General features: G+C 34.6%; 1 protein-coding gene across 2 annotated transcripts in view; it reads left to right on the forward strand.

Moving 5' to 3' along the window:
* Window positions 1-27,485, forward strand: part of LOC116420025 (teneurin-3-like) — a 349,901-nt gene extending 322,416 nt beyond the window's left edge. For both annotated transcript variants that reach the window (XM_031943288.1, XM_031943286.1), the window contains exons 2-3: window positions 5,470-5,777; window positions 26,199-27,485. In XM_031943288.1, coding sequence (XP_031799148.1) covers window positions 5,543-5,777; window positions 26,199-26,539 — 576 coding nt within the window. In that variant the 5' untranslated portion in view covers window positions 5,470-5,542 and the 3' untranslated portion in view covers window positions 26,540-27,485. The remainder of the gene's footprint in view (window positions 1-5,469; window positions 5,778-26,198) is intronic.
* The last annotated feature ends 273 nt before the right edge of the window (window positions 27,486-27,758 follow it).

Below are 27,758 nucleotides of genomic sequence, written 5' to 3' on the forward strand. Positions count from 1 at the left end.
TCAAGAAAATGGGGGAAGTTCAAAACGATTTTAATGTGACAGGAGAGCCAAAGACTAAAAAAATGGCGGCATCTAGAAAAGCTATTAGAAGGATTTTAAAAAGAAGACAATGTGTTAAGAAAAATAATTTTTTTTTTTAAAGTTTGATACTGTAATGGGTAGGAAGTGACTGGTGGAGTAGGAAGACTATCAGCACAAACTGAAGAGGAATTTAATAACCCAGATTGAGATCTTAGCAAGTATTACTCATACCTAGTGCAATTCAATAGCAGAAATAAAAAATCATGTGAAAAAGAATCCATTTTTTAAAAATAATTATTTATTGACAACAATATACATCACAGGGTGAGAGGGATCGCTAAGGCATCCTGGAAGTCAGGAACACTCTTATTCTGAGTTAAAATCTAGTCTGAACACTTAAGCTGGGTGATCCTTGGCAAGTCACTCACTCCTATTTGCCTCAGTTTTCTCATTTGTAAAATGAGTTGACAAAGGAAATGACAAATCATTTCAGATTTTTGACCAATAAAATCTCTAAAAAGGTTCACAAAAAATCAGACATGACCAAAAATGATTGGACAACTATAGTTTGAGGGAGTATTTGTTTTGTATAAGGAGGTGTGAAATTCTATGCAAGAAATGGGCTTTGGAATTCTGAACTGATTCTTACCAGAATTGTTTTTCTATCACTGGCTGACCATAGCTAGCTACATCAGGGGAAAAAAAATGGAATTTGGTAAAGTGAAGAGGAAAAGAACATAGAGTACCTATTGGCAACTGGGATGTGAGTGAGAGAGGAAAAGAGAAATTAGAGACAGCTTCTTGAATGCATGTTTGGAAAAATGGGAAAGAGTACTATAGATATTTGATTGAGAAGAAAATTGAACTATTCTATTTTTAGATGAAGTCAAGACATTTGAATAAAAGTGACAGAGATAAGGACCCAGATTCAGCAAAGAAGACCAGGTGGCAAAGTAGATTGGGAAATAATTTGTTCAGAGGAGATTACTGAATTATGTAAATAGAAAAGAAATCCAGACTCACACAGACATACAAACTATTGAAAAAGAGAAGAAGGTTGAAGATGGAACCTTCAAGGGCACTTGTGGTAAAATAAGCAAAGTGATAAAGAATAAAGGCAGGAAAGTCCTGCAGGTCAGCAAGCATGTCCCATACTAATATCAGAAGTTGATTCTGTGAAAATGTATTAGTAAAAAACATTAGGGAAGGAGATTGTCAGTCATATAAGAGCTATGCTAAAAAAAAATGCTTTTGAGCTCCTTGAGATTACTGACTTTTCTTTGTCTTTATGTTTATCCCCAGCCCTTAGCACAATACCTGGCCCATAGTAGTTGCTTAATAAAAATGCTTATTGACTGATGATGATGTCAGTGACCAGTCTGTAAAATAGTGAGGATTTTAAAGTAGGGGATTATTGCAAAACAGAAATAACTTTGCACTGGATTTGCATGGATATAAAATTTTAATTGGCCCTAATATGAACACTATAGTATCTTAGACTTTTGTAAATTGTTGCACCTTGTACTCATTGCTTTGGATCTCCAAATGCCAGACAAGGAGAAGTATTAAGAGTGTCACCTATTATCTGTCATGGATACACGCATATTCCTTGCAATTTTTCTTGGAGTATTCAGTAGACTCCCTATGTAGACTTCAGTGATATCAAGTGTGGACCAGTAATGCAGAATTTGAGATTCTGAGTTAGTGCATGAGTTTGTAGGAAGTCTGGCGCTCAGAACCACAGAGTTGGGGTTGCCTCTAAGATAAGTCTGGATTTAGGAAGTATGAGGAGAATGAAAATTGGGGGCTGGTAGCAGATTTCCTCAGTCTATGTGCCTGCTGTTGTGATGTAGAATGTGTACAGCTCCTAGTGCCAAACTGTCCTAGCCCACTCCCTCTTTGAGTATTGCCATATTTAAATAGCAAGCTTAAAACTCTCATTTCTGGTGCCCAAACCAAACAACATTAAAATAAATGCAGAATTTATCAGCAACATTAAAAGTACTATCAAATTTTTGAAAAAAAATTATCAAAATATATTCATCACCTTCATTGCCAAATATATCTGCCTTTTACAGAAAGTTCTTTCTTGTAAGAAAGAATTCTAAAAGCCAAATGTGGTGGTAAAAAGCTATATTTCTCCCTGTCAAAGAGTTATAGCCTAACTCTCCTGAGAACAAGGGTTTTAAGCTGCTATGACCTGTACCACTGTAGTGTCTATACTAAGTAAAAAGCATTAGTGTTATGACTATTTGGGAGTTGGGGTCTACCAGATTGCCTAGAGAGGGGTTAACCTGCCACTGTCTTAAATGAAGCAGAACAACATTCCCATACAGATAAATGGTAAGATTGGCCTGTGAGTAACCCTGGGTAACATGGGAAGACAAAATCTTGAGAGAAAGGAAAGAAGGAAGAGAGGGAGAGAGAAAGAAAGGAATTTTTTTTAAAAGAGCAAAATCAGATCAGCAAATTGACTGAACGCATAAGCTAAGTCTGAAAATATTTGCAATATTATATATCCATAATCTCTAACCTCTTCAGAGAAGGGAGAAAAGTTCATTAAATCAATTTTTTAAACCAGATTTAATTTGGGAGAGTTGAAACCTTGGAGAGACAACTTAGACTTTTGGGTCATAAGACCCATACTGGGGAGGAACATTGAGTATGTGTGGGAGGGCACAGACCAGGGCTAGGTAGGTTGAGGAGCAGTTTACTTGGAGTGAGGTCATTTCCTATTTCAATAGATTATTTTTGCTATATGCTTAATGTATTTATTTCTACTTGCTGAAGAAGTAGATATATTGTTAGCACCCTATAAATTTTGTTTCCCCAGGAAAAAAGACCCAGTGGCCCCACTCTAGTTATTTCACTGCTGACTAGCACAGTTCAGATCCCCAAAAGGATGTACCTAGAGGATATACACAGAGATGAAATAGAAGTGGAAACAATATTAGAATGTGAGGAAAGAGTCATGGATTTATTAAGTACCTACTATATGCTGGAACCTGTGCTAAATATTTTGCAAATATTACCTCATTTAGCACAAAAGCCTACACTTTGAACAAGAGTTTGTCTATCTGCTTCTCTTGATTAGAAAACAAACCTATAAAAAAAAGTTAAGGTTTCTTGAGGAATGGGAAGGTGACATATTTGTGAATGGAGATGATACTAAACAAAACGATAACTAAGAATTATTTCACTTGAGGTAAAAAAACAATTGGTCAAGAACTAGGAGAACTAGGTCATATGAAAAAAGGTTCTAAATCACAACCGATTAGATAAATGCATATTAAAACAATTCTGAAAAATCACCCAACACTTACTAGATTAACTAACATGACAGAAGAGGAAAATGACAAATGCTTCAAGGGATGTGGGAAAATTAGGACAGTTATGCAATATTGGTGGAATTGGGAACTGGTCCAACTATCTGGAGAAAAATTTGGAGTTCTTCATAAAAAGTCATAGAATGTATATGCTTTGACCCAACAATGTCCTCTAAAGAGATCGAGGAAAATAGAAAAGACTATATTAGCCCAAATGTAGATAGGTAAGGTAGGTAGGTAGGTAGGTAGGTAGATATGACAACTCTTTTTGTGGTGGCAAAGGATTGGAAATTGAGGAGATGCCCATAAATTGAGAAACAAGTTGTAGATTATATGATTGTGATGGTGTACTAATAGTACAATAGTAGTATAAGAAATAATGAGGGTAATGTTTTCAGAAAACCTGGGAAGACCTATATGGCTTGGTGCAGAGTAAAGTGAGCAGAAAAGATTATTGTACCTAGTAACAGCAATGAATCAGAATGATCAACTATGACAGACCTATTAGCTACTCTGAGCCATAAAGTGATCCAAAGCAATTCTGAAGGATTTATACTGCTATCTACCTCCAATGAGAGAACTGATGAACTCTGAGTACAAACTGAAATCACTTTTCACTTTTCACTTTTTTTCTTGCTTTTTCTTGCAACATGGCTAATATGGAAATGTTTTACATGATTTCATATATATAATTTACATTGTAATGTTTGTCTTCTCAATGGGAAGTAGATGGGCTGGAGGGAAGGAAAAAATTTAGAACTCAAAGCCCACCACAGTTCATCTCTAGAGCTGAAAGAAGTATTCTGAGGTCTGAAAAATTTTTACCATGGGTGACATTTATTTACCTTTCTTAGTGACATTTGATCTTAAGCTAAAATTTCTGATTCATGAAATTGTAAGCATCAGCTATAACAGATTAGACATGCGACTCTCATTCCCATTAGCAGAAACTGTGAATATGCTCCATCTGACACAGATCTTTTTGTACTGAAATGTTCATAAAAATTAAGAACTTTAAGGGATTTGAGTTCCCTAAAGGAAAACAAACCTCCAGAGTAGAAAACAAACTGTTATTAATTTTCCCCTGCTTTTTTGTGAAGGTATGGAGTGATAACAATTTAAAAACATAGTTAATTTAAAGGAATTTATGGTCTTTATTATAAAGTCCCTATTATAGGCCAAGCATTTAAGTGCTGATGGAATGAAGACAAAAATGAAATAAAACAAAAATTAACTGCCCTCAAGGAGCTCACATTTTATCAGAGGATGAATATGGATGTATATTAGTAAATATGAAGTAAATACAGAATAATTTGGGGAAGGAGGAATGAATAGCTGGAAAATCAGGGAAAACCTTGTATCTGAGCTGAGCTCTAAAAGAAACTAGAAATTCTAGAGAAGTTAAGGAGAGTAGGAAATCTTTCTATGGTTCCTTTTAATATTTTGGAAATGGAAATATATCACTTAGGTAGGTTGTCTCTTTGTTGTATTTCTCTCTCACTGTGTGATTTCTCCATATCCTTTTCTAAAGTACATTTCCTTGTGATACATTAGAATAGAGACAAGAATAGGGAGCTCCAAAATGAATTAACTCCCTTTATCAGTGCATTGACTTGGGCAGGACTTCTTAATTGGAGAACTGTGAACTTAAAAATAATAATAATAATACCTTGAATAATTTTATTTCAACAGTTAATTTTTTTATCTTATGTATTTTCTTTTACACTTTGAAAATACTGTGAGAAAAGATACATAAGGTTTCATTTGACTAACAAGGAGGCACAGAAAACTTTTTAAATGATTAAGAACCCATTGCAAAGAATTGTCCAGAGCCCTGAAAGATTAAGCTTGAAGTCATACAGTCAGTATGTATGAGAAGTGAGACATGTGCTCAAACCTCACTGAAAGAAAAGCTAGCCTTCTTCCTCTTTCTTACAGTTTTCGTTTTTCTTTTTTTTTCTATTTTTCAGACCCATGCCATCCTTGGTAATGTAATGCAGCTTATTTACACCCACCATAGAATTTTCCATTGCCTGTCAGGTCACTTGCAATTGCATTAGTATAAAAGTTAGTGTAAAAACTATGTTGACTATGTATGAACACTGAAATTTTTTTCTTCCAGAGGCAAGTGCAGATTGAATGTTGAAGAGAGTTTGTAATAAGTGGGACTGATGAGCCCACAGAAGGAATGAAGTATGGATGTAAAGGAACGCAGACCTTATTGCTCCTTGACAAAGAGCAGACGAGAAAAGGAACAACGACGTTACACAAATTCTTCAGCCGACAATGAGGAGTGCAGGGTGCCTACCCAGAAGTCTTACAGTTCCAGTGAAACTCTGAAAGCTTTTGATCATGATTCCTCTCGGCTGCTCTATGGGAACAGGGTAAAGGATTTGGTTCACAGAGAAGCCGACGAGTATACCAGGCAAGGTAGGTAGCTTCTCCTACATAGTAACAAGGCATACTAGAATGTTAGTCAATTATATGTATTTTTCTGAAATTTCTTTTTGCCCTGGACAAGTATTTTCATCCTTTTTCTGATGAGTTCTTGAAAAAAATATCCACTGATGTGTTTTTTTTTGAGAGCACTAGATACAATACATCAGATAAAAAAAAAATCAAAAAGTCATCTGTGAGGTATAGATTCACAGATATGCATTCCATAAGCCTTCTGAAACCTTTGTTAGTATGGAAGCAATGGCTATATCGTTGACCAAAGTGGGTGAAACTCAGAGTTTCATATATACATTTTACACTAATGGAACTCTCCCAGTAATTCTAGGGACTTTTAAAAATGTCAGTAACTGGTAGAAAAGTGGTTGGAACCTTTTTGTCTCCATACCTGATGAATATATGTATTAAGTTGTTGGTAGCTGAGACCTGACTCCTAAGTAGTCAACAAACAAGAAAGAAAAAAGAAACCCTTCTCTTTTCAATGGTAGAAAAGTGGTTGGAACCTTTTTGTCTCTATACCTGATGAATATATGTATTAAGTTGTTGGTAGCTGAGACCTGACTCCTAAGTAGTCAACAAACAAGAAAGAAAAAAGAAACCCTTCTCTTTTCAATCAATAAGTTTTTGTTAAGGCACAAAACATTTTGTACTGAACTCTGGAGACACCAGAGATAAACACAAAACCATCTTTCCCCGCAAGTGGCTTGCATTATATCAAAAATAGAAACAATGACTATATATAAGAATATACAAAATGTATGCAAAATAAATAGAATTTTGTGAGAGCTGGGGAGAGAATTAAGAAATGTCTTATATACCTTAAACATTGAAGAAAGAAAGTGATCCACCAAATGAAAAAAAAAGTCCACTCTATGCACCTTTCACCCAGGAAAGTGATGCTAAGAAATATACATTGATAAAGTGGATCAGCACTATGTTCATACATCATGCACAGAATTCTGTAGCATCAGACAGTGGCATGAAGAAGTTCTTGTATAAGGTCCTTGTTTGTCTCCCTGAAAGTCATCTTCAAAAATCAGCCATTTAAAATTCAGATTTTTTAAAAATAAATTTGCTCTTCTTATTATAGAACTGTTTTTATTTTTGCCCTGTACTTCCCTGTACTTGTTAGGACTTCCATAACTTTGTTCCATCTTACATAAAATAGTCTTCCCTTCACTTTTTCTAAATTTTTACTTTTTTCACTTTTTAATTGAGGCTGTAATGTACATCCTCCAAGATACCAGCTGCAAGTTTTGAAGTGTCTATGACTGTTAACATGGGCATCTTCTCTGCTTATATACTCCTCCACACCTTAGTACATACAATAGATAACCTTCAGAAACTAATTGGATATGATGGCCCCTGAGATCCTGTCCAGGTCTGAATTGACAAACTTATTAGGATTTTAATGGATAGCTCTCTAACACTTAAAAAGAAAATAAAGCTCATTTTTCCTTATCAGTAGTTATTCAAGTTTTGGTTTTTTAAAATCTAAAACCAAGCATGAGGTAGCCAAAAAAGAAAAAGAAAAACATTTGGAAAATTTGCTAGAAGAATGAGTGAAAAAATGAAAAGTGTTACTCTTCTTTTAGTTATTATATATTAGTATTTATAGGCTTATTTATATGTTTAAATATACATTTTGTTTTATTTATTTATATTAATAAATAAAATATTATTTATTAAGCTCATTTATATATTTATAAGCATTCATTTTAAATAGTTAAAACAATTCTATAAGCCTTTTCCCTATTAATATACCATAATTGCTTTTACAAATGTTTTCTTGAAATCTTTTGTCAAAAAAATATTTGATATTTTCATGGGAACTATATGTCTACATAATGGCTTATGAGTTATTAGTGATACTATTTATTATAAAAAATAAAAACATTTTAAGGTTTTATTTGGCCCTTTTTGTGGGGTATATAGAAAAGAAATGGAGAAAGGTGCCCTTGGTAGAAGAGAAAAATCCAATGGGATCTAGCCTTTAATTAAATTGTGCCTTTAAAACAGAACAATCCCTCCCTCTACAACACTGTGCTCTAAGCTTGTCACAATTCAGGTCGGGAGCCCACTGCCAAACACTGGTTATTTCAAAAGAAAGAATTAGGGTGGGTAGGTGGAAATACATAGATTTTGGGCCCAGTATACAATTTCACTTTTCTATAGCAAAAAATAACTGTGTTTATGCCATCTGAGAAGCAGCGACACAGGGAACATTGGGAGAAAGAAGTTCTAAGCATACAACACATGTGGTGGTAGAATTATAAAATTTGGAAGGCCCAGCTCCACCCCAAGCAAGCATTCAACTTTGGCAGAGAATGGTGCTTAGAGGGGTTAAAAATAGAGAATTGAAATGTTTACCTCCTGGGCAGTGTTAATACAACCCAGGCTCTTTATGATGACATAGCGATACCATCTGTAGAAATTCTAGGCCCCAAACCCCCTTATGGGACCATGCGGTACTATTATCCATTTTGTGTGAGCCAAAGCTTGGTAGTTCTTAGGGTGTTCTTAGAGAAGGGGAATTAAACAAGGAAACTAGGGGTGGGAGGGGCGGGGAGGAAGCAGTAACAGCCCAGGAAAAGAAAGTTGGAAAATAGCAGAGCTGAAGGAATTAGAGGGAAAAGGAACTAGCACTGCCCCAAAAATATTAATAAATTCAGCTGCTTTAATTGAAAAAAAAACATAATTTCTAGAAAATACAGACAAAACCAAATACATACAAAGGGGAAAATGGGCAACCCAAAAGTGGTAATTGCTCTTTGACTTTATGAAGCAAGTGAAAGGGATTTTAGTTAGATTTCTGGGGAATGTGTCACTACACCATAAAACCCAATAAATAGCATGTGTAACACCTTAGCTGTTGATCTAAAAAGACAGACCAAGGACTGAATGAATTCCTTTCTTACTCTTAGGGTAGTCAAATTAATACTTTTTTTTTTTAATGAAGCAGTCTGGGAATGCTTATAACTGTATATTCTATTAAGCAATGAAGTCAGTCTCAGAAACTTAGTCTGACACCTTCACAGACACCCATTTCTCCCTGGGCCACATGTTGTTCTGTGCACCTTCTTGCATTCAGTGATGTTGCTTTCTTTCTTTTTTTTTTTTCACTTGCTGATGTTATGACTGGGATAGGAAGTATGTAGAAGGGCAATGGAGAAGTATATGTAAAAGTCTATATATTTGCAACACTCAACGAACTTTGTAAAAAAAAAACTCAGTCTTTTATTTTATGAGAATATTTTCTAATTTTCTGAGTCAAATTCCCCCCTATTGTGCTATCAGACTGATTATACAATGGGCAACATGTGTTTATTGCCACTGTTACCATATACACTTCAGAATTTCAAGGATCCTTGATTTCATTGCTCCACTGACATATAGTGCAACCTCTCCATGCCTTACTAAGCAGTCATTAGGAATTACTGAGGCTGAAAAAGTATCATTTGATGGGCCAGCCACCATATACATAATAAAAATCAAATACCAGTATTTGTCAAGGATTTAAAAAAAAATCTATAATAGCTAGTTAGGTTTTCAGCCCTGCTTCCTATCTCCTTCTCCCAATTTAATCTTTGGCTGGAAATATGATCAAATCAATGTTACTTATTTTTAAAACTGAGAATAGTATGACATTCAGGCACTTACATTCACCGTTCTTGTAATTATCTAAAGCAAAACTCTCCAAATCCTTACTCTTTTACTTACTACTTGAGGAACCTTGGGCAAATGCATTTATCTCTCTTGCCCTCATACTCATCATCTGTAATATGAGATATTTGGACTCACTGATATATATGATTCCTTCCTTGCTCTATATCCATGAGGTCCCTCCCTGCTCATAGTTCCCATGCACATATGTGTATATATATAATATATATGTATATGCATATGTATGTTTTATGTACATGTATATCTACACATTTGTAGGCTATATACATTTTTATATCCTCAGTCCTTAGTATAAAATAAAAACTTGAGGTTTTTTATTTCATTTTTTTATTTTGTGCATATTTATATTGATAACCTTGTCTTAAAACTAAAAGATTCTTTAGCTTTTAATTTGATTTAGTTTAATTCAATAAATAGCTATTATCTATCTATCTGCTGTGTATAGGATACTACGGCTAGCTATTGGAGACTTATGAAGAGAAAATATATTTGTGTGAAAGTGTATATATATATACACGCACACACACATACACACACACATACATAAACAAACATACAGATAGACTTTGCCTGTTAGGAGCTAACAATTTAGGTAGGTGGATCAAGTTCACAAGTAAGCTTAGAATATGATAGTGGAACAGAAGTGATAAATACTGTGAGATTTCCAAGGAGAATGAAGATGACATTTAGCTGGAGACATTGAATGATTTTAGAATTTCTCGTGGGTTGGACAGATTTTGCATCCTGGGCACCCCATTTTAGAAAGAGTTTTGCTGAACTATACCTAGAAAAGGATAATCAGGATTACAAAGCCTGGAGGCAACTGAGTAGGAAGGAGAGCTCTCTTCCAGTATCTGCAGAACTTACATACGAAAATGGGATTTCACTTGTCCCATGGGACCATAGAGGACAAAACTGGGAGCAATGGTGAATGTTTTAGAAAGATAGAAGTCGAAACAATGTAAAGAATAACTTCCTGTCAATTAGCCTCTCCAAATTGGAAAAGAAAGTAGTGAGTTCCCACTCTTTAAAGGCAAGCAAAGTTTGATTAACTATTTGTCAGAATGTATTGTAGAGACAGTTGTAGAGAGAGAAGTTGCCATAGATGCCATTTGAGACCCTTTGATTGATTTTGACCCTTTAGTGGGACTGAAACAACTCATTCTAGGAACTCAATCTAGGGAATTGAGGGAGCAAAGTAACAAATATAGGGAAGGGAAGATTAATTTATTTAACGGCAAGCAATCCACTTTAGTTGGAAGTATAGCCAATAGCATTTATATAGCACTATGAAGTTTACAAAGAACTTTAAACATTTTATCTCCATGCAACCAACAACACCCACTAAGATAGGTGCTGTTGTTATCCCCATTTTGCTGATGAGAAAATTAAGGCTGAGAGAGGTTAAATGGCTTGCCCAAGGACACACAAGCTAGCAAATGTCTGAGGCAGTCTTTCCCAGTCAGATTTTCCTGATTACAAGTCCAACCCTCAAGCTACTATGCCATTTAGCAACCTCAAGTATGTGAAAAGAAGTCACCTAATTCTAGAAAGGTTGTTGGTGATGCTAAGTGAAATGCGTAGAATCAAAAGAATATTGTACATAGCAACAAGATTATGTGATGATCAATTGTGATAGACTTGGCTCTTTTCAACAATGAGATTATTCAGGCCAGTTTCAATAGACTTGTGATGGAGAGAGCCATCTGCATCCAGAAAGAGGACTATGGGATCTGAATGTAGTTATAACATAGTATTTTCACCTTTGTTGTTATTGTTGTTCTTTCCTTGATTGTGATTTTTTCCTCTCATTTTTCCCCTTTTTGCTATAATTTTTTCTTGTGCAGAAAGATAAATGTGGAAATAGGTATAGAAGAACTTCACATGTTTAATGTTTATTGTATTATTTGCTCTCTAGGGGAGGGGAGGGGGGGAAAGGGAGGAAGGAAAAATTTGGAACACAAGGTTTTGCAAAGGTGAATGTAGAAAACTATCTTTGCATGTTTTTGGAAAAATAAAAAGCTATTATTTAAAAAGAAAAGTTGTTGGGCATTTTGAGATAAAGGAAAGGTCTATCCTGACTTCCCTAAGTTATATAACTATGAGTAAGTCATTCATCTCTCTGAAATGTAATTTCTCATATACAGAATGGGTAGATTGATATTTCTACAATCTAATTTTGAAAGTTGTTGTAAGGAAAGCTTTCTGTAAAAGTTTAAAAAAATAAATACATAGATATGAATATATAGGGATAGATGGATGGACGAATAAGTGGGTGGATGGATGGATGGATGGATGGACAGATGAATAGAAGGAAATTGTTATTATTGAATTTTCCCCTGACTACCATTCTTTCTGTTGGAACATGAAAAAGTAGGTGGAAAGGAGAGAATAGGCACTAATTAACCACCTTAAATGTGCAAGACTGTTCTAATAAGCACTTTACAAATATTATCTCATTTGATAATGATAAATGAAAGAGGAATAACAAATACTCCTATAAATTGAACCTATCACTTTACTAAACAACTACTCTCTAAGCATGAATTATGAAGTAACTTAGGAAATTAGAATTTCTCTGCTGCCTGCTCCCTATATAGCACCCTGCTATTTTTTTATTAAAAAATAAATAAGATGATAAACAACTAGGCACCAATGCCACAGTATAGTGCTTCTAACATTCTAGCCACTGATGATCTTTTTACAAGGTGTAGTTGTCCTCTCAATTAAAATGCATCTTATCCTACTTTTATGTTTTTTAAAAATAATTAGGCACACCTTTCCCCTCTTCCTTACATAGGTGAGTTTTACAATACAGAATGTCGCATTCATATTTGTTCAATATGTTGCTTAGTTTTGCTGAACTTTTTTCCCTCTGTGCTTTTTTTTTTCCTTAAAGAGTAGTTTTTTTGGGAGGGAGAATGTGAGAAATATATCAGGAAATGTAGGTGATATAAAAACCAAAAATAACAGGAAAAATATTCTGAAATAAAATCATAAGAAACTATAGAACTTCCTTATCATTATGTTTAAGTCCAAAGTATAATCTGGCTGGGCAGGGGAGGTACAAAATATTATAGAATAATTGGAGAGATTATTTATCACTTAGCTAATGCTCATACTAATGACTGGTATGAGTATGGTATTGACAGTATGGTAATAGTTAGACTGGCAAGAAACTTGTGCCCTATAGAAAAGACATGCTATTTTCTTTGTATTTGTTATGTCTGTGACCTGCAATGAAATGCAGTAGAGGCTTAAACCCTAAAAACACAGAAATGTAATCATCATGCTCAGTCCAAATTTGTTCAAGAGCACCCACCAGGAATTTCTACTTTGCTGCTGTCTACACTTGCAATATGGATAAATACTGTTGAGTTAGTTGCCAAGAATTTATAAAAGGTGAGGAAGGCTAATTATCACGAGTGAAGGAAGTTTCTTTAGAAATCTGTATGAAGTCAGCAAGCATTTATTATATGCCTATTAAATATTAGCTACTATGATAAGTGCTGGGGATACAAAAACAATTTTTTTTAATCTTCAAAGAGCTAACAGTCTGATGAGAAAAACACTAAATTGTTATCTCCAAAACAAGATATTCACAGAACAAATTAACATAATCTCAAGAAAAGGGTGCTACAATTTTTTAAGGGTGTTACTATTAAGGAAGACTATTAAAAGTTTTTGTAGAAGGTAGAATTTTATCTGAATTTTGAAGGTAGAAGTTAAGGAGGAAGATTATTCAAGGCATAAAGGATAGCCAATGAAAATGAGTAGAATGCATTTGATCTCTCCAAGAAGTCTCTTTAAGGAGTCTTAGTTGGCCTGTTGGCCAGTGGGTGGAGGTACTGAATCTTATAGCTGTTCTAGAAAGTATGTTAGCTACTATCATTCGAATCTCTTTTTTTTTTAGGTGAAAAACTCTTCAACCCAGAAATCTGTTTTTTTCTCAAAATGATGCCCGTGCATAGCAAGAACCCAAGAACAATCTTGCTATTGATAAATCAGATGCTTACAAGATAATTCTACATTTTGTAACAGCCCTAAAAATAGAGACTGATCTCATATACGGTCTCAGATTAGTCTCATTGTTTTAAATGGAAATAGAGCAACCAGAAAATGAACATTTCCCTGGGATTAGGAACCTTTCTTTCCCTCCAACTACTTTATACCATTAGATTTCAAATGGAAATTGAATAATGTGACATTTTATCCTAGTTCACAGTAATGCTTTCCAGAGTTAGTACTTAAATTGATTTTTTTAAATCTCCTTATAACCAAACTTTTATATTTTTAGACTTTGGACAAATACCTGGTATATTTGGAAGCTGTAAAGCTGAGTTGACAACAGTTATGGGAATGCGTTGCTTTTTGGCAGTAACATTTGGGTTCAAATCTGTCCCTCTTCAAATCCATCTGTGTGACTTCCTGGTTAACTCTTTTATTTGATGTTTTAGTCTTTGAGAAGCTACCTGTGAGTAAGAAGCAGTGCACTGTATCTGGAGGGTGTTCTAAATTCCTCTATTCTAGTTCTCTTTGATATTTAAAGAAAATAATAATCAAATATCGATCTAAATTCTCAGATAATAAGTTGTCTTTGATATTTGAAGAAAACTTGTCCTCACAGAATCTTAGATTCATTTTTAATCTAAGAAATGTTTGGATAAAATCATTTAGAGAGAGAGAGAGAGAGAGAGAGAGAGAGAGAGAGAAGAGAAGAGAAAGAAAGACAGAGACAGACAGACTGAGAGAGAGACAGAGAGACAGAGAGAAACAGAATAAGTTTTTCCTACCTTCCTTCCCCATAATATGAGCATTGCTTGTAGATATTATGAAGGCAAGGCATGGGGTTGAATTTTGAAAATAATTGATGTGGAGAAATATCAGTTTTCTTCATACAAAAAAAAAAAAATGAAGTCTGAGAAGAATATCTGTTTCCTGGATCTCTTGGAAACACCTCCAGGATTCCAAAGTAATTAACATTATACTGTTAACCAGTCTGGACACTGTGACCCTTATGTTTTCATGAGAGCCTATTTGCTCTGCTAACACTCAGCTTTGAAAAGCAGGAATTCATGTTTCAAACTGGATGAAATGGACCATTTATTCCTTTTGCTTCCATCTAGAAAGAGAGTCAATTTGGAATGATGGATAGAGTGTCAGACTTGCCTTGAGAAGACCTGGGTTAGATTCCTGCCTCAGATATTTATTAGGCGTGGAAGCTCTAGGGAAGTTATTTCACCTTTCCAAGCCTTGGTTTGCTCATTTAGAAAATGGGATAATAACAGCACCTATTGTACCTCACATGTTATTATGAGGATCAAATGAGATAATATAGAATAATTTATAAATATGTAAATTTTTTGCAAACTTTAGACTATATAAATTAGCTACTGGATATTAAATTAAAAAGTTACTGTGAACTTTTAGGAAAACAATTTTCCCTTTTTTTGTAATGACAGAAAAATATATTAAACGATTATTTTACAATCTGACATAATAAAGAGAAGGTTGGGCCATGAGTTTAGTAAGATCTGTCTTCAAGTTGCTCCTTTGACACTGGCTAGATAAATCTCTATACTTTTCAGTGCTTCAGGAAACCCTCTAGGATTAGATGTTACATTTAAGGATCTACAATGGGCAAACAAAAAATGCCAAAATGAATGCTCCCATAATGGAAATGATTTTCCCCAAAGCAATGAAATCATAGTCTTGTGTATTCACAAGCATTCACTTTCTTTTCTCTACCAATAAACAATGTTCTATTTGTCAATTAAAAAAAAAAAAAAGATGTTAAGGCCTTTGATCTTGATTAGACTTCCACCAAGGAAATGAAGGTAAACATGTTTTTTTCTAGTATAGACAGACATAATATATGGTTTTCTAAGTCAGTATATACTTACAATGATCCTTCTGGCTCCATTTCTATTTAAGTCTAACACTACTGACCTAGAACAAATTTAAGTGATTTCCCCAATGTCATACACTCAGTGACAGCTAGGTAGTGCAATGGATAGAGTACTGAGTCTGAAATCAGGAAGATATGTGTTCAAATGTGGTCTCAGATACTTTCTAGTTGTGTGATCCTATGTATGGACCCTAAGTCACTTAACCATTTTGGTCTCTGTTTTCTTATCTATAAAATGAACTGGAGAAGAAAATGGAGAACCATTCTAATTTCTTTGTCAAAAAAAAAAAAAAAATCCCAAATGGGGTCATAAAGAGTCAGACATACTTGAAATGTCTGAACAGCAACAATATACTATCAGGTATGATCACATAAGGGATTTGAATTCATGTCTTCCTGGCTCCAGGTGTGACTCTTCATCCAGTATCACAGACTGATTTTTGTAGACAGAAAGATCATATTTGTGTGTGTGTCTGTGTATGTGTGTGTGTTAGTGCACACACGCACTTTTGTGTGAGCATCTGGACTACAGCCACATTTTACTTGGGAGCTCTGAGGTATGGTCCTAGACTCTGAATTTTGATTTTGAAACAAGAATCAAAGTCTTCATTTGAATTCTTAGGAGGATTCTGAAGATCACCTGGCAGGATAAGATAGCAGAAAATGAGATTTTATGTGATAGATACATAGCAAATTCATTTTCCCACTTGTACTTAAAGTGCGTTGGTTGGTTGTTGTCTTTGGTTCTAGATCGACCAATATGAGCTCGGAGTGCTCGGCTGTAAGTTGGACACAAATAGTGCCTATGAACCTTTGGGGGCTTCACGTGTTTCCTCTGGGCTAATTCACTTCTGCTTTGCTCATAGAGCACAGCACCTTCTCTGATGAAGGATTCCATGCTGGGTCCTGTGCCAGTGTCTCCCATGTCATACAATCGATTCTAAAGTTCTTAAGGACACCTTGAAAATGTCCTTGGATACTTTCTGACCACCTTGTGAGCACTTGCCCTGTGTGAGTTTTCCATGAAATAATTATTTTGGCAAGCATGCCTTTGTCATTCAAACACTGTAACCAGCCCAATGGAAATTGTGCTCGCTGCAGTGGTTGGCAGTTTAGTCCAAGAAAGGACTTCAAGTGTCTGGTATCTCTTATCCTGCCAGGGAATCTTCAGAATTTTTCTAAGACAATTTAAGTAGAAGACTCTTCTTGTTGCAAAATCTTTCCAAGTCCTCAGAGGTACCGGAGAAAAAAGTGCAGATACTCACACAAAAGTGCACATGCACACACACACATACATACACACACACACACACACACACACACATACACACAAATAGAAGTTTAAATCCACATTAATTATTTTCCAGTTTTTTCTGTCTCTATACTAACCCAGATTTTTTCTTTGCTTTTATCTCCTTTCAAAACACCCATGATAGTTCTCCCATTCGCTTTAGAAAATAATCATGAAACACACATTGGTTTTAAGTCCAAAACTAAGAATGAGGAGACTTGGGTTCTAGGCTTAGCTTTCACCCATATTAAATGTATGATTTTGGATAAATCTCTTTACCCTTAGTTTTCTTATCTATAAAATGGAATCAATAAAGATCCTGCCCTTTTCATTGAGCTTGTTATGGTCAAATGAGATGATAAACATGAAAACAGTTTTTAAATTGTAAAATACAGTTTTGGAGTCAGTTGTAGCATAGTGTGAAAAGAGAGCTGACCTAGAAATCCACAAAATCTGGTTCCATTTTGACTCTGACGTCCAGGGCTAGCCTCTTAATGTTTTGATGTCATGTTGATTCTAAAACATTCTAAGTTGCCGAAGAAGTGTTGAGTTGCATTGCAAAAGGGAAGTTTGCCCAAAGAGGCCAAATTTTTTTGAGTCTAAATTTTTTATAAAGGATGATGCAATTGTATGGAATAGGAGGACAAGAATGAGAAAGAGGAAGAGGACTTATGATGGTGGTAGTAGCAGTAGCACCAGCAGCAGAAGCAATAATAATGATAATAATAATAATAATAATAATGACATTAAATGTAGTATCTACGATTTATCATGCACTATACAAGTGCTTTACCAATATCATCTCATTTGAACCTTGCAATAATCCTGGGAGATAGATGCTATTTTGAGGCAAACATATTAACTAACTTGCTAAGATCACACAGGTAGGAAACATCTGAAACAGGATTTGCACTTCTGGATTCCAGTCACAGAAGTCTATTGCATTGTCACTGCTGCAAAAATAGTATTAAGAATCTGGATGCTTAGGAAAATCTAGCTGCAAGTTAGAAGTGTGTATGTATATGTGTGCATGTTGTTGTTGTTGTTGTTGTTGTTGATTTTTTAAAATTCTTCTAGAGTAAGATCCTATTCCTCTTGGATCTGAAGGTAGTAATTGGCCACATCATCACCTCCAAACCATGATAAAAATCTTCCTTTTATAAACAACTTCTAATTGCACAGGTTTAACATATATTGGGTTACTTGCCATCTAAGAGAGGGTAGAGGGAAGGGAGGGAGAAAAAATTGGAACACAAGGTTTTGAAAAGGTGAATGTTGAAAACAATCAGTATATTTTGAAAATAAAAAGTTAAAAAAAACAACTTCAATTATGTATAAACTAAACAATAACTACTCACTGAATAAAGAAATCTTTCCTCTAGGCAGCTAAGTGATACAATGATTAAAATACAGGACTTTGGATCAAGAAGAACTGAGTTTAAAACTTGCCTGACCTTTCCTAGATATTTGAAATGGACAAAATCACTTAACTTATGCCTTGGTTTCCTCGCCAGTAAAAATGTATATAATAATAGCACATTCTTCAAAGGGTTACTGTGAGAATTCAGTGAGTTAATATATCTAAATTGCTTTGCATACCTTAAAGCATTACATAAATGTTAGTTATTGTTATTACTAGAGTAATATTTCAAGTGCATAGAGTTATACGCAGTTGGATTATACAATGACTCTTTGGATAATTTTCCAACACATAAATATTTCAAAATAAAAAGTGAAATAAAATATATTTTTGTAATAGTCATTGTAATTAAGAAAAGATAAAAGAAAAGATATTACTTGATACCAACATTCTATGTATAGTAAAAAAACACAATCACTAGCTTTTAAAATTGTAAACAAAAACATTTTCAACCCTGAACTAGATAGTATTTAGTAGTGTTATAAATTGATGCATAGAGATGGCAAAGTTTTTGTTTTTCCATTCTTCCCATACCTGCATGGAGACAGAGAGAGAGAGAGAGAGAGAGAGAGAGAGAGAGAGAGAGAGAGAGAGAGAGAGAAAGTGAGAAAAAAAGAGAGAGACAGAGACAGAGACAGAGAGAGACAGAGAGACAGAGAAAGAGAGGAGAGTGAGGAAGGGAGGGAGGGGGGAGATCTGACATGTTTTAGCATATTTTCTGAATTACTTATTAGTTTTCTGAAATCTTGTCCTTCTGAGGAGTATTTTTATAAAGAGGGGCAAAAACCTAAGGCATGAATCAGTTTCACTGTGCTAATTACTTTAAGTCCAAAGTTTATTACTTTTAAATATGAGCTACTCAAAGTGATTCATCTGGAGATCAAAATGATTAATCCTTCTCAGTCACTATAAATGTCAGCCACTGGATTAAAGGATTTAGATGGTCATGTTTTCTCAACCTTAAATTTTTCTACTTAAAGACATAAGTTAAATAGCTCTGGTTTATCATTGTTTCATGTTAATGTTTTTCTCTCAGGCCCCCTCTCTATGCTCCCCTGCTCGCCTCACTGATTATTAACTCTCTAGGCAAGTGGTTCTTTCTGGATTGGAAACCAACCTGAGATGTAGATTACCTCAACCAGAAGGTAGGAATAGATAGATGTGGTTTAGAGCCCTCCTCCTGACCCAGTGGGAATAATCCTATCTCTCCCCCTACCTTAGCCTTGATGGGTCTAATACACTGAGCTCTCACCTACTTCTAAACTTGAATCATGGGGCCTTGCCACCAAGCCAATCTGGGATCCATATGGGGAGTCACCAGAGTTCAGTTTCCCATATGATTATTAAATAACTGCTGCTGCTCCATGTCAACTCATAAAAAAATATTTACACCTCTGCCCACTGTCCTTTGACTATCAAGTGCCAACAGATGGGCTAAGCACATTATCGTTACCGTGCTTCGAATTGTTCTATGGGGATAATTTATTGAGAAAAAAATAAAAAGAAAATTAGTTTTCAGAAAGCTTTTGATAAAAATCAATTGTCTTAGAGTGATTTTACTAGATACAAACCGTTGCCTACATCAGCATTTGTTCCTCCTGCCAATCAGCGGCCGATACCCTCCATTCACCAGAGATACCCAAGAATAACCTCCTTGTTCAAGTCAACAAATACACAACCTATTTCTCTTTCATTCTACCAAGTCTTTCATTCAAAAGCCACTTGGTCTTCCAAATCAGGAAACTAGACAAAACCTTATCTTAAAGATTAGGCAGGTTCTACAGGGTCTTTAATCCCACTCTCACTTTCTCTGATTGCAAATAAACATAGCAATTTGCTTTGTCTCTCACTACTTTGATGGAAATACTCCTAAATCTCCAGTGCCATTCTCTACCAACAGAGGCGTCATATATCACAGAATAAAAGTCCAAGTGATCCTTGCAGTAGAGTAGAATACTGTTCATCAGAAGAGTGTTTGAGAGGGGAAAAAAAATCTAGCTTAAAAATATGTAATAATGGTTCCTAAAGCAGGTTTTGGTTTAGTATCTCAAGATCTTAAGGCAAATGTTTCTATGAGTTGGGGTGTTAAGATGAAACCAAATCCAGAGCCAATGTGTTAAATTTTTATAATGAGTGAATACAAAATCTACAAATCAAGTCTCTATTATTTTGCTGACTGTCTAGATTTTTAAAAGTGCAGGAGAAAGTGTTAATAATACTGATTAAACTTAAAGGTGGGTTGCTTGTTGTTTTGGAAAGGTGATAGTTAAACATTTACAAACATATTCCTACAATTTCCTCCCTGTCTATCTTGTATGTATATAAGTTTTGCATGTTTTCCCTCATTAGAATGTGAATCCTTAGCTCAGTTTCTAGCATATAGAAGTCACTTAATCAAAACTGGTAATAGAATTTTACTGTACAGACCTTTCTATCCAATTTGTGCTCTTAGAGAATTGGCTTGAATAATGAGAGATTTAGTGACTTGCCCAGGATCAGAGTCAGAAGGAGTCAGACGCAAATAGATAAAATTTTGCAAAGATCTATGCAAATAAAATATTTATCCCTATCAACAGCACTAATAATTTCATTTAAAATAATAGGAATAAGAAAATCTGTAGTTTTGTATGAGGGAAGTATGGGAAAAGATATTAAAACAAAAGTCGAGGTCCAGCTTAATTATACTAAAAGATTTGAACTGGAATGGATAGAATAGATAAAAAGCCAGAGTAAAAAAGTTCCATGAACATTTATAATGGGGTAATGGCCTAGACTCAATACAAGCATGAGAAAGGAAAACTATAAAATGACATAGGAGAACATTGATTTCATAATGATCAAATAAGTGATTGGAATAAGATGAATCCTTTAATAATAATAGTTGTGAATTGAGGAATTACATATGGGAGAAATTACTATGGAGGAGGAGAATGAAGATTTTATATATACACACACATAACTACATGAATGCATGTGATTACATATATGTGTATATATACATGTGTATGCATGTATGTATATATATATACATGAATCAATTACAATCAGAGAATAGCAACAGAAGAAAAGCAATGTGCTTCAGTTTTTATTTCCCCCCTTCTTATTCAATTTAAACTAATTTCTGATTAATTTCTTTGTCTATTCTAGTTTGGAGATTATTACAGCTCAAAGACAGACACTTTTAAAAGGCATAAAATAATCAATAAATGAAAGAGTAATATAAGATACAAGAGGCAAAAGATTGGAAGAGAAGGTGCTTTCCAAAAACTAGAATCTGTGGCAGAACAGCATTCCTTCAAAAGGGAATATGTTTAGAGATGTTAGTATACAGTGTGTTCAAATCAGAAGCAAAAAGGGAAACGGTGCCTCATTGGAAAGAAAATATTAAAATAAAATGAAGAGGCATAGAAACAAAACATGCATGCTTTATCTGGTTTAGGCAGAGAGTTTTAGATAGACAAAAGAAAAATGTTTAAATAAAAAATTGTAGTAAATAGTACATAGATATATCAGGACCACAAAATCCAACAGAAACTCTTTTTTTTTCCCCATTAAAAACTACATTTATTTTGGAAATTCTGTCCCAGATATCTCTCCTCGACACCCATCCTCCTATTCCAAACCTTTTGGCTTTAATCCTGGGAAATAGTAATGCCAAGTCCAAATGGAAAACCAAACCACTGCAAGGAAGGTCGGGTGCCAAGAGCTCAGTGTGCTCTTAAGTCTCCCTGTGTAAATGCAAGAGTATCTCACTTACATGCCTTTTTCTTTTCAGTCCTCAACAAGAAGCAGCAAGATTCCTTGCCCACTGGCAAGTATCACTCTGCATGAGCTTCTTTGAAAATGTTCACCCTGCAGTGACTGTGTTGTACACTCTGCAGGACAAAGTGGCCAAGTTACAAGCCCCATGTTCTTCGTTCCCTCATTTTATTATCTCTGATTAAAGGGGTAGCTGTCTCCTGTGCCATGTGGGATAAAGCATTTGCTCTAGTGTCACCCTAGAATTTTTCAAAATTTGCCCTACATTTTATTTTTAATATGAAGTTAAAAAAAAAACCACACATACAGTCCTTCTAGTCTGTAATTTATTCAGTTTTTCTTTCATAGATTTTCAGATTTATGGCAGCAGTAAAAACAAAACAGCTAGTCTAAAAGAGGCTAACTGGTATTACTAATCACGTTTAATTCCATTTCCATTTTTTTTTATTCTAACCATGATTGATTATTTATCTACATTTTAAAATAGTAATCACAAACACCATCTTCACCCCACCTTCCAAATAATACTTAGTGGTTGAATTGGATAGGAGAAGGGAAATGGGTGGGTTTTATAGTGAGGAACAACTTTCAGGTGCAAATCTGACCTCAGATTTGTGACAATCACCAGAGGTGTGACCAATTTTTCATTCCCAAGGAACTCTCTAAAACTGTAAATTCTGGACAATGTATTAATCTGCATTAATGGAAGGCATTTTCCACACTGAAACTTCACTTTACTGATGAAATAACAAATCCAAACAGGGGAGGGGGAAGCCAGGAATGCTAACAAAATCTATTGTATTCCTGAGCGTGAGTCTATCAATGATAGAAGGCATTGTGGAGCCAAATTTTAATAATAATAATAACACTAAAGCAACAAAGAAAGAAAACCATTAATGTGAAGAATATAAAGAAAAAAATAGGTTTGTAAGAATAGTGTAAAGCCTTGCCTCTTAAACTATGGTTTGTGACCCCATATGGGGTCTCTTAATTGAATGTGGGGGTTGCAAAATAATGGTTTATTATCAGGTGTTTGGTTTGTATACCTATTTTATATACCTATATATTCAGAATCATACAAAAATTTCTCAGGCAAAAAGGGATTGCAAGTGGAAAAAGTATAAGAAGTCTTAGCATAAATTATCAGATTGAAATTCGGATACAAATGGGGACTACAAAGCCATTTAAAAAGATACCTGCAGGCCACATATTGATTTAGTTTTGAAGTGTAACATTATCAGTGTTTTATTGTATTTTTCATGTTAAATATTCCCAATTACACATTTATTTGATTTGTGTTGCACTTGAGGGTGTTCTGGGCTGCATATATGGGTAGTAAGCCTTCTGACTGACACCTCTGATGTAAAGGTTGTGATTCTTTGAAATTAGGCAAAGGCTGAAAAAAAAAGAAAAAAGTAGGAAATAATACTTTTATCACCTCTCTTGAAGTCATTTTTAAATCTCCAATACTTCTTTTCTCACCTCTGGTCTTCCCCAAGTGCTCTAGTGTGGCTTCATGGCAAACTCATTGATTTCCACTATAGCACTCCACTGTGGCTTTCTCCTCCAGCAAGAGCCTTCTTCCCTCTTCTTCACCTCCATCCCTTAGATCTGTCAAAAACCACATCTACTTGACCCTATTTTGGAGCTCATCACACACATCTAATGGATGAAGGTCAATTCTACTCGTGGTAGGGCTCTTCATTTAAAGCTGAGGAGTTGTGTTTTCATTTTTTAAAATTCTTTATTTTAATCCAATACACATAAATGAATATATACACATATGTGCACACGCGGGTGTGTGTATTTCCTTCAGGCTTGGCCAGCCTTTTGAGAAGCAGCCCTTCCATGAAAATCAGTTGACATCAGTAACTCTTGGGTTTCCCCATATCATAGAAACTTAAGAAATCTTGGGCACAATAGAAGTGAATAGCAATCACGTGTTAGAGATTTAGCTCTAGATTGAAAATGCATTCAGATACCTGGATAACAAATAACAGAGGAGAGTTTGCTGCTGCTTGTTTTCTTTCACATCACAGATTTTACATCAAGATGGCAATGGTGTGAGAAAGTCAATAACATGGAAAATGTTTCAAGTACTTTACAGAGATTGGAGAGGGCATTGTTTTCATTGGATTTTAGCTTCTAATCCAAATCCATCAATTTTGATGTTTATCATAGGGAATGGGCACAGAAAAAAGAAAGACCCCAAGTGTCTGGTTTTGGTTATTTTTTTGTTTTCTGTTTTTGTTTTTATCCATGTATATATAATCAGCTTATCCTCTTAAAAAGGGGGACAGAATTAGCATGCATAATGTAAAGGTCTGGAGTTTTTAAAATGTTTTTTTTTTTAATTCTGGTTCTTGTTCTATTTTAAATTCTGCAAGAAAATAATAATGAAGGTGTGCTTCCCACAGCTTCTGTATTAACTTTCTCCAATCCATATTGACCTTGTTCGATTTCATTGTAATAAATATTATGCTTGTTAATTTATTTAGGATATCATAAAATACAGACTGACCACACTGCCCACTTCATCCAGACTCCCTACTTTCTAAGACTTCAGTAGTCTGTATTTTCCATTTTTTTCTTTTCCCCTTCAATGTTTCTCAGTTTTCTCTTTTTAAAATTTACCACATCTTTAGTACAGCTACTTATTAAAAATGTCTCTCTGATAAGCAGTTTGATTTGTAGCTAATTGTAGCAACTGATTTTTTCATTATTTATGAGTGTCTTTGTCAAAATACATTTGGAATTCTGACAGATAAAGCTTGCTCCAGTTGCTGATATGACCACAGCAGTAAAACAATTAAGAACTCTTAAAAAAAAAAAAAAAAACCGAGGCTACTAACATCTTTTTTAAGTGACCGAATATTTGCTCGTTCATTTGTATTTGTATGCATTAAATTTATTACCACCACAAAATCAATGTGCTCATTGATTTCAGTACATGCATTTATAAACTACATTTGCTCCCTTCTTAATTTTGCATGTATATAATAGATGTGTGAGCTTTCAAATTCGGGCCAATTAAGGAATGTAAAATTTCTATCAAAATCAGAAGGAAAATATGAGAAATATTAAATTGTTTGACTATTGTTTTGAATATTTGAGTCATACATAATATTTGGGTCAGTGCAAATATAAAATTTTACAATGAAAATATTTTTGTTTTGTCATTATTATCGTAATAATAATGATGATGATGATGATTTTTAACAGTTACTGGGTGGTTCCCAGATATCAATCTCTGTTACTCCTCTAAAAGACCAAAAAGAGAAAAAAAGAACAAAAAATCCTGGTCATTGTCATAGCTACACACAAACATTGTCCTCGCTCTCATTTCCCGAATATATTCATAAAATATATGGAAATTTTCAGGAAAGAACACAGGATGGAGAAAGTCATTAATATCAGTAGTAATATTTAAGTATCACATAATTTAAACAATTTTGTTTGAAGTTATTGCATTGTCATGCATTTTATTGTGTTCAATTTATTAGTGAAGGTCTGTAGGGGGTTCACTGGCATTTATTTTTCAGGAAATCCGATTTTGACATTAGGCTTTAAGTACATAATATGCCTACTATATTTTTAGCTAGTACTTCATTTTCAAGAATTGCTTCACATTTATCAATATAAATGTTTCCAGGTATTTATTAAAGGAAACATGTGGGACCTCACAATGTATTTCAAAAGGGACTATAATAATTCAAGTTCTGAAAGACAAAATGTTTATTTATTTACTTTTGGTTCTGAATTAAGTCAAGAAGATTTAATAAAGCCTGCCTGAAGTCTTGTTTCCATTAAGGAGCATTTGATCCTTGTCCCTTGCCAGGCCAATCACCTCTGGATGCTAGAGATACTGTTATTCAGAACCTTAGCCAGGCCAAAGATAATCCTGACAGATACTTGCTGGACTTTTCACATTTAGTTTGAGCAAAGTTCTGTTAATCATATTAAATTTATTTGGGTTAAACAGGCCCTTCCTGGTTTCTGTAGTTTTTGCCACTTTTCTTAGCCTCCTCAAGCTGGGTGCTGATAGACTTAAGCAGCTGACGTGAGCTCTCTAAAATGCCATTATATGGGCTGTTCCAAAAGCTGAAGCTTAAAACTTCAGTAAGACTTGGAAGCCCCTGTATAAAGAATACTAGAACACTACAGATAAGGAACCACTTGTCCAGAACATATGCAAAGCTTAAATAAGTACCTTGTGCTGATATGATAGCTGAGAAACCAGAATGCTTGAGAGTGTTTATTTTTAGGGAGGCTTTCTTTCTTTAAAAAAAAAAAAAAAAATCTCACCTTTTGTTATCTTTTTTTCCCCCTAATTAGGACAGAATTTTACCCTAAGGCAGTTAGGAGTTTGTGAACCAGCAACTCGAAGAGGACTGGCATTTTGTGCGGAAATGGGGCTCCCCCACAGAGGTTACTCTATCAGTGCAGGGTCAGATGCTGATACAGAAAATGAAGGAGTGATGTCCCCAGAGCATGCCATGAGACTTTGGGGCAGGGGGGTCAAATCAGGCCGAAGTTCCTGCTTGTCAAGCCGGTCCAACTCAGCCCTCACCCTCACTGATACAGAGCATGAAAACAAGTCGGACAGTGAGAATGGTAAGTTTAGATTTCTGTCTTTTATTTTGGTTTGGTTTGATTTTTATGATGGCACTCACTGATTCTTTGATTTGGTTCATACTTGGGATTTTTAAAAAAACAAGTCAAATTGGAGAAATGACTCAAAAAAATGTATCTATTTGGGGAGAATCAATACTTACTATCACTCGGCTAAATTATATGAGCCTGATGTTTATGTTATATTTTTTGGAAAAATAGTTTAAGCAGATTTTAAAAAATAAATAAATAAAAAAGGAAAAGATTAGCTTTGACTTATCTTAGACCATGTTACCTGTTATCCTCAGTGGAGGAAAGAAGCAAGGGTGATAAAGTTTATCCTCCAGACCAGCTTGCAATCAAAGATGTCTTTGTAAATTCTTCTTGAAGACATCTCAAAGAAGTTGCAGAATCTTAGAATGGATGAGTGAGCACATAGAATAGTTTATTAACAGGACTCTAGTGATTGAAGAACAAATCTGATTGTGCTTTAAACTTACCAGTTGATGAGAGCAATTGAAATCTTGGTAAAGAGGGGAGTGTGGCCTTTGATGTGCTTTAGAGACTGGATTACTATGCAATTAAAATTTACCCCCTCCCCTAATAGGCTTTCTGAAATCGAAATAGCAGCTTGGCACATTGTAAAGACAAACGGTTTTTATTCATTGTTAGGACTTTATTCTGTTGCTGGTAGGAAAAGATGTAACAAAGATCAAAATTTATTTTAATATGATTTTTAAGTGCCCTTGATTTCTAATAATCATAGCTTCATTTATTTATGTGGAAAGAATATGGAGAATTGCGCTCTAAGGTACCACATGACAGAAGACACATTTCTCCTAAGTATTTAATATAAACCATGAACTTGAGGGCCAGTGTAATTATTAATGCTTTGTATATATGATGCATTAAAACTCAGAGAGAAAAAAAGGATAAAAAGGGGATTGTATGAATGTGAACAGGGAAAAGGACTGTTTTTACTTATGGCTTTTAGTTTTGATTTTTTTTTTTTTTTTTTTTTTGGCCTGGTCTACAATAGGCTCTGGTCTACAATAAAAAGATAATAACTATTGTTAGATTTCAGAATCTGTAGTTTCAACCAGTACTGTTTCCTATATCTTCTTAAAGACAAATTTGTCCCTTTTCTTGCCTTATTATATGTGCTAGGTAGCTTAAATCAAAATCATCTTCATCATCATTGCAACATTTTCTTAAAATGTTTCCATGTAAAAGTTAGCCCCTGCCTGGGTTGAAGTAAAAAAATTATTATTGTAAGAAAAGAAA

The sequence above is a fragment of the Sarcophilus harrisii genome, chromosome 6, assembly GCF_902635505.1.
Source record: "Sarcophilus harrisii chromosome 6, mSarHar1.11, whole genome shotgun sequence".
Classification (NCBI taxonomy): Eukaryota; Metazoa; Chordata; class Mammalia; order Dasyuromorphia; family Dasyuridae; genus Sarcophilus; species Sarcophilus harrisii.